General features: G+C 49.7%; 1 protein-coding gene across 1 annotated transcript; it reads left to right on the top strand.

Moving 5' to 3' along the window:
* Nucleotides 1-1,721: 1,721 nt before the first annotated feature.
* On the top strand, nt 1,722-2,654 carry LOC306815157 (olfactory receptor 14J1-like; the record flags this gene model as incomplete). Its single annotated transcript, XM_079331784.1, has 1 exon — nt 1,722-2,654. The coding sequence occupies one exon, from the start codon at nt 1,722-1,724 to the stop codon at nt 2,652-2,654; it is 933 nt and encodes a 310-aa protein (XP_079187910.1).
* Nucleotides 2,655-8,447: the final 5,793 nt, after the last annotated feature.

Genomic DNA, 8,447 nt, shown 5'->3' with positions numbered 1-8,447 from the left:
TAGAGCCCTGAGCAATGAGGGAGGGACAGGATATTCCTTGCCAGGGTCTGGGGCCCAGTCCTTGACCCCTTGCATTCCTGAAACACATCCAGGTTTGATCAGCACACCTAACTCTCATCTCTGCCTTCTTTGTTCTGCTCTAACTGGAACCTTGGGACATTTTCTCAGACCAGTCCCTCAGTGAGACCCATTAAAACTTCAAGAAACTTTGGAGTATCAATTAAATTTCGAGTTCTTGAGAAGTTTTTTTGAAAACACTCTCTCAGGGACCAGATCTGATTTTAAAATAACAGACTCCTTAGAGGGTCATTAAAGCCCTAGTGTTGTGTCTTTTGGCACAGAGGGAAATACTGTCAACCAGGAAAAGATTCAAAAATATATTTCTCCTCAGGAACAGCTCCTGTCCAAGCCAAACAGGGCTGAGGGCACTGCCTGCAGGCACTAAGGGGACAGGAGCCAGGCACAGACAGGCTGAAGGCAATCAGGATTGGGCAGACATTGAGCTGAGACTTCACTTGGGGAAACACATTGACAGCTCTGGACATGGTGAGTCTGTGGGTGCAGGGCAATGTCCCCTGTGCTCCTGGAGGGATCTGCTGGAGCCAGAACAACTCACAGCCTGGGTCCTGGGCACGGTTACAAAGACAGGGCAGGATGGCTCCTTGGGCCGAAGCTGGGGCTGCATCCAGTGCTGCCCAGGGCTGTCTCGCAGAGCAGCTCCTGCAGCCCTCAGGGCTCTTGGCCAGCTCAGGGCATGTGCACCTATCAGAGGCAGCTCTCAGCCTGCCTGGCAGCTCCCCATGCACTGTGGGGAGAAGTTGGAGGGGAAAGCAGCCACCCCCAACAAGGCAGATTTCTCCAGCTCTGGAGATGGTGCTGCATGGCCAGGGCTGCTCTCAGCTTTCTCTTCAAGGGAAGGGAAAGGAGCTGTCAGGTGTGTCCGTGTCACTGAGACTCCTGCACTGTCCCACTGGGCATCAGCAGATCTGTCTCACATCTCCCTCACAAAGTGCCTCCTCACCCTCCTTTGTCTACAGGCATCAGCAGCAGCACCTTGGCTTGCAGCATTTGTGTTTGTCTGAGCTGCCCTTCAGGCCCTGCTGCCAAGGAGATGCCCCTGGGCAGTGGTCTGTGCTGGGAGGGGTGTGCAGGGCAGAGCTGAGCCCCCAGGGCTGGGCTGGGCTCTGGCAGCACTGGCAGGGACAAGGCTTGGATAGAGAGAAACAGCTCCCAGTAGGCACAACTCCAGGCAGCACAGAGACAGGCCAGCACTGGATATACCTCCCTGTTCAGCAACACAGGAAAGGAGAGAAGAGTTTAGGCAGACTGATTTTGAATCTGGGCCTTCAAAAACTCCACTTTATTTTTCAAGCACGTTGTGATTCTGATCACCCTGAATAAGAGTGATGTGTACTGAGCACAGGGCAGCTGTGTAGGACCAACAGGTCTGACTGGTCTGCACCACTGGAAACTCTATTTTCCCATTGGGATCCCCACAGTTTAGATTGAGAGCAATGATGAAGATGAGAAAGCTACTCAGCAGAACAAAACTGAACTAAAAAAAAAAAAAAAAGCTCTTCATTAAGTTCCCCCACAGTAAGAGAAGTGGTTAAGAAGTTTTAAGAGGATTCCTAATATAATTGCACAGGATTGACCCAAGAAAATCTATTACAGCTTTTTAATGTCTTCTTTCAACAGTCCACCATGGCCATATTGAAGAAATGTCCAACAGCAGCTCCATCAGCCACTTCCTCCTGCTGGCACTGGCAGACACAAAGCAGCTGCAGCTCCTGCACTTCTGCCTCTTCCTGGGCATCTCCCTGGCTGCCCTCCTGGCCAACGGCCTCATCATCAGCACCGTAGCCAGTGGCCACCACCTGCACAGTCCCATGTTCTTCTTCCTGCTCAACCTGGCCCTCACTGACATGGGCTGCATCTGCACCACTGTCCCCAAAGCCATACACAATTCTCTCTGGGACACCAGGAAAATCTCCTATGCTGGATGTGCTGCACAGGTGTTTTTCTTTACCTTTTTCATTTCAACGGAGTTTTCTCTCCTGACCATCATGTGCTACGACCGCTATGTGTCCATCTGCAAACCCCTGCACTATGGGACCCTCCTGGGCAGCAGAGCTTGTGCCCACATGGCAGCAGCTGCCTGGGCCAGTGGCTTTCTCAATGCTCTGCTGCACACGGCCAATATATTTTCCCTGCCCCTGTGCCATGGCAATGCCCTGGGCCAGTTCTTCTGTGAGGTTCCCCAGATCCTCAAACTCTCCTGCTCCAAATCCTACCTCAGGGAACATGGGCTTAATGTTGTTAGTTCCTGTTTAGGATTTGGTTGTTTTGCGTTCATTGTCTTCTCCTACGTGCAGATCTTCAGGGCTGTGCTGAGGATCCCCTCTGAGCAGGGACAGCACAAAGCCTTTTCCACCTGCCTCCCTCACCTGGCCATGGTCTCCCTGTTTCTCAGCACTATTATATTTGCTCACCTGAAGCCCCCCTCCATCTCCTCCCCAACTCTAGATCTGGCCCTGTCAGTTGTATACTCAGTGGTTCCTCCAGCCCTGAACCCCCTCATCTACAGCCTGAGAAACCAGGACCTAAAGGCTGCAGTGTGGACATTGACTACTGGAGGCTTTCAGAAACATTAAACTTCTTGTCTGTTTCTGCATAACACTTGTAGTGAAAGTCATCATTGATTGTCCTTGTTGGTTTGGTTGGTTTTTTTTTTCAATCCCTTATTTTAGTTTTTTTAATATTGTGCACAAAGAAACATCATTGCGTTCACCATATTTTATTTTGCTTTTTTTTACCTTCACTGTGATCCACTGATTGCGTCAATGATGAGCTGTGCTCTCAACCACTTTAAACAGAATAAACCATCTCAGAGCAGAGTCCTTTTTCCAGAGACCTTTTATTTCCTTCTCTGGAGCTGCAGTAGCAATGTCTGTGTGCAGATCTGGGGCAGATCATCGCAGGCCCAGCAGTTGTGCCCAGCGGTAGCAGCAGCACTTGGTACTGCTGGAGCAGCCAGTGCTGCTCCCATGCCACTACCCTGCTGCATTCTTGCCCCTCGTGTTGCTGCAGGGCCTGAGTGCTCTCGGGGCCAAGCACAGCCCTGGGGGTGGGAGTGCCAGGGCTGCAGCAGGTCATGGACACTGCTGGGGCAGATCTGATGCCTCAGGCCAGGGCCTGGGGGCTCCAGGCTCCTTGCCCAGGCTCTCTCCAGAACATTTGGCAAGGCCAATGCTAAGCAGAGAAAACCCCCGTGAGCAGCCCCAGGCTGGATGTGGGCAGGCTGGGGGAAAAAGCATGGCTGGTGCTCTGCAAGGTCCCTGCAAGGGGGAGACCCTGGCAAGGAGCAGCAGAGCAGGGGCTGATCCATCCCCACTGCGCTGGACAGCCCAGGGCAGCATCCCAGAGCATCCTCATGCATCTGCCAACAACATCCCCCCTCTGCACCCCTGGCCTCTCCCCCAGCTCACACAGGTTGCCACATCCTTGCAGGCACAGCCACGGCAAGTGGCTCAGGAGCCCCTGTTTGCATTGCACAGAGCAGACGTCAGCACCCCCATGGTGCTGCTGTGGGGAGATGGAGCTGAGTGAGCACAAATGCCATCAGCCCTTGGGGCCAGCAAGGGCTGGGGGATGGGAGGGAAACCACTCAGGTTAGTCATGGCCTCTGCAGTCAGCCAGAAAATTTGTTCCCATGATCTGTGAGTTTCCAGTCCCACTGCAGACGTTGTTGCTCACAGCCATGGCTGCCTGGCAGCCACCCCAAAACAGCCCTGAGCATTTCCTTTGCTTCACCTTTGCTTTCTCTACTCTCTCAAAATTCTGATTTCTTCCTCTTTCCAATCCCTGTCCCCTCCCTTACAAACAGCCTATCCCTCTTTGCTCTCTCCTCTCTGGTCCCACTCCCGATTTCAGTTCCTTAGTTGACACCATGTGAATGCCCCTTGTACAGCAGGATCATCCTAGAAGTGCTTCAGGAATTGTCTGCAGGGTCCTGCATGACTTGTGTTGCTCCCTTGCCAGAGGAACCACAGGCCAGGGTGCACATCTGGGGTGATGTGTCTGGGTGTGGGGCTCCCTGTTCTGGGCAGTGAGAAGGGGTTGGAGAGGCTCTGCAGGACTGACAGGATAGGCTTTGGGGTCTGTGTGGAGTAACTGAGGGACCTGGGCTTCTGGACCTTCTGAAGACAAGGCCCAGGGTTCATCCTGCAACTGCTCTAGGGGTGGTTTCAGAGAATCACAGAAACAGCCAGGCTGGAAAAGACCTTGGAGATCATCAAGTCCAACCTCTGCCCTGACACCACTATGTCTCCCTGAGCCTCTTCTTCTCCAGGATAAACAACCCCAGCTCTTTCAGCCATTCCTCACAGAACTTGTGTTCCAGACCTCGCACCAGCCTTGTTGCCCTTCTCTGGACAGGCTTTAGCCTCTCCATGTCCTTCTAAATTGGCTGGCCCAGAACTGGACATAGCACTCCAGGTGTGGCTTCACTAGTGCTGAGTGAAGTGGGGGAAGGATCACTGCCCTGTTCCTGCTGGCCACACCATTCCTGATTCAGGCCAGGAGCCATTGGCCTTCTCGGCCACCTGGGCACACTGCTGGCTCAAGTGCAGCCTCCTGTCCATCAGTGCCCCAGGTCCCTTTCTGCCTGGCTGCTCTCCAGCCACTCTATCTCCAACCTAGACCACTGCAGGGGTTGTTGTTTCCAAAGTGCAGGACCCAGAACTTGGTACTGTTAAACCTCACCTTCTGAGATTTGGACCCTGGATCAAGCTTGTCAGGTCTCCAGGGAGCTTGGAGTCCCTGCCAACTTGGTGTCACCTGGGATCCATGGGACCCTAGAGTTTCAGGATGGTATCCATGATTCCATGAGGCCTCCCAGTGTGACAAGGTCCCTTTGGTTTCATGAGAGCTCTTGGTGTCACATAGTCCATCGGATCCTGCAGTGTCACAGTGGATCCTTTGTTCCATGAGGTCTCACAGTACAGCAATGCTCTCCTTGGTTCCACAGTGTCACAATGGCCTTTTCGTTCCAAGGGATACCATGGTGTCAAACATGTTTCCTTCATTCCATGAGTCCCTGAGGAGCAGCACTGGCCCCTTGGTTCCATGGGGTCCTGCAGTGTCACAATGGCCCCATCATTGCATGAGGTCCTGTTCTGTCACAATGCTCTGCATGGTTCCACAAGGCGCTGCAGTGTCACAGTGGCCTCTATGGTTCCACCAGGACCCAGAGTGTCACAATGGACTCCTTGCTTCCATGTAGCCCCACAGTGTCACAGTGGCCTCTTGGCTCTGTGGTGCCATGTCGTACACAGTATCTCTCTGGTCCTCTCAGTTCCACGGGGCCCCACAGTGTCACAATGGCCCCTTGCTTCTCCAGGGCCCTGCAGTGTCACAGAAACACCGAGGATGGGAAAGATCTTTGAACACATCAAGTCTAACCTGTCACCCAACACCGCCTTATCACCTAGACCATGGCACTCCGTGCCACATCCAATCTTTCCTGACAGATTTCCAGGGACAGTGACTCACCCACCTCCTTGGGCAGCACATTTCAATGCTCAACCATTCTCTTTGTGAAGAATATTTCCTAATGTCAAACCTAAATGTCCTGTGGTGTAGCTAAACACCATGTCCTCTTGTCCTGTGGAGAAAGAACCTTATGCCCACCTGGCTGCACTCTTTTGCCAGGGAGTTGTAGAGAATGATGAGGTCTTAGCTGAGCCTCCTTTTTTCCAGGAAAAACATCCCCAGCTCCCTCAGCTGCTCCTCACAAGACTTGTGTTCCAGACACCTCACCAGCCTTGTTGCCCTTCTCTGGACACACTCCAGCCCCTCCATATCATTCCTAAATTGGGGGGCCCAGAACTGGACACAGCACTTGAGGTGCTGCCCAACCAGTGCTGAGCACAGGGAAAGAATCCCTGCCCTGGTCCTGCTGGCCACAGCATTCCTGATCCATTGGAGTCCCAGGGGTTGGATGAGGGAAATGGTGGGGAGGGGTGGGGATAAAGTGTTGCTGATTGTAAGTCGTGCATGATCTTGACTTTAATCTCTATTCAGACTGCATTAGTAGGTTCATGGGTTCAATATCAATTGGACATTGCTGGTATCAACTTCTAAATATGAAAAGAAAACTTAACAGGACGAAACAATTCTGTCTGCATTTTTTTCAATATAGTATATAATATATAGTATATAATATATAGTATATAGTATTTAGTATATAATATATAGTATATAGTATATAGTATATAATATGTAGTATGTAGTATGTAGTATATAGTATATCGTATGTCGTATAAAGTATATAGTATGTAGTATATAGTATATAATATATAGCATGTGTGAGAGCCCAGAGGATACCCCTGACCTCCTTGGAGGGTCTCAAAACCCCCCTGGTGCGGGTCTCAAAGACCTCTGAGTGAGACCCTGGTGTCTCAGGAGCTGAATTCTAACCCCTGGGGAAAATTACCAACATAGAGGGAGTGAAAGCAAGCTACCAAAATTAGCAAGTGCAAATTAGTGCAAAAAAGTGCAAATTAGACTGTTAGAACGTAGATAAATAGGTTTTTTGAAATGTTTATGATAAGGGACACGTGGTCAAGATGGAGAATTTGGGCGGTGGACATTTTTTCCTCCTTCTTCTCCCTGTCATCCATATTGGGTGACACGTTGGCACTTTTAGATTGGATGGGGTCAGGGCTGGACCATTTAATAAAATTGTACTGTATTGGGAAAATTTTGTAAACATGTAATATGTAGTACAAAATGTATAAGATAAGCCCTGCCTTCACCAGGCAGATTCCACCTTGGATGCCAGGCAGAGAAGACTGCTGCTGGCCAAGCAAAAAGTCCCTGAGATAAGATATAAGAAACAATTCTTGGAAAAAGAGAAAACCGTCTCTGGCAATCTCTCTTCAGCTGCTTTAGAGAGAACCAGGGTTTGAACCACTTCATGTCTCTCTGGGGTGATCTGGGGGCAAAGGAAGAACCTCAGACTGGAACAATATGTAGCATAATTATTTTGAATACACTTCTGAAATCTGTCTCATTAACCACAGAAGATTTGCAAACTTAACTTACTCTCAAGGGCTTTTCTTGTTTGGGTGTTTTGAACAAACACTTTTGAGTTTTTCTCACTGAATTCCTGAAATGAAGAACTCAAGAAAGAAGAGTTAAATTTTACGTTAATTGTAAATTTAGTGCTAGCCAAATTAGCAATGCACCCAGTAAAATTATTTACTCATTTCTTGCTGTGAGATGGGATTAGGAGGAAGATGACAAAAGAGTTGTTTTTTTGTTTTTTTTCCTGGCCTCTATGTCACAGTGAATAAGCTATTTAGGAGAATGTAAATCTGATCACTGTGTAGAAATCCCTTCCTCGACTTACAGTTCTCCCATAATTATATTTGAGGACCAGATCAACTTATGGGGTGCACTTTAAAGATTATAACAGTTGAAACAAAGGCTCTCTTATCTTTGAAAACAGAGTTTTTTCTTCTTCTCTTCCCTGGGGGACAGCAGGGATCTTCATCTCTTTCTCATGGGATCACAGCCATTTCAACATCTGCTTTCTTTAGAAAAAATGTCTCTGCTCATGTCTACAGATAAAGCATTTAATCCACCACATAATGCATTTTCTATGAGTTATAGAGAGACAAGAGTCTCTTCTCCACAGTTTAAAAACAGGGAAATTTCAGTCCACAACTCAACTTCTTCTGTCATCTCTGATCTGACTCTTCCTTTTGTCTGACTTTGGTGTTTTCATGCTGTTCCTGTGCCTATCTTCATCTTGGTCCTGTTCTTTCAATCAGAAGAGAGAACAAAGTGTCTGCAAGTCACATTCTGGGCAGTGAAAGTTCATATTTTGCCCAGGCCTGCAGATGGTCAGGTGATCTCTCCTGGGCTGCATCCCAGGGTTATTTTACAATGAAATTGTTTTCCGTTGCTGCTCTGTGGGCCCGGGCCAGGGTAGCAGGGGCCCAGGGCAGAAGGGCAGGGGATGCTCTGGAAGGGGGGCAGGATCTTGACAGCCAGGCTAGAACTCAGAGGCTGCACCCATAGGCCAATGGCTGCCCATCCCCCTTTCCCAGTGGTTTTTGGGAAAACTCATCAGGGGCAGCATTTCAGCCACACCACGGGTTGGTCTGGCCACTCTAGGGGGAGGGAGAAGGAGGCAGGATCTCAGCAGTTGAGGGTCCTGCCTAGCAATCCCCCTCCCCAAAGTTACTCAAAATTTGGAAGAGCAAAGAAAGAACAGAAACAGAAGTCATGTGGGAGCCCAGGGCATACCCCTGGCCTCCTTCGGGGTCTCAAAACGCCCCTTAATGAGGGTCTCAAAGACCTCTGAGTGAGACCCTGGTGTTTCAGGAGCTGAATTTTAACCCCTGGGGGAAGTTGTCATCACAAAGGGAATGGAAACA

The sequence above is a fragment of the Erithacus rubecula genome, assembly GCF_903797595.1.
Source record: "Erithacus rubecula genome assembly, contig: scaffold_104_arrow_ctg1, whole genome shotgun sequence".
NCBI classification, from domain to species: Eukaryota; Metazoa; Chordata; class Aves; order Passeriformes; family Muscicapidae; genus Erithacus; species Erithacus rubecula.
This window is presented reverse-complemented; position numbering and strand designations above follow the sequence as displayed.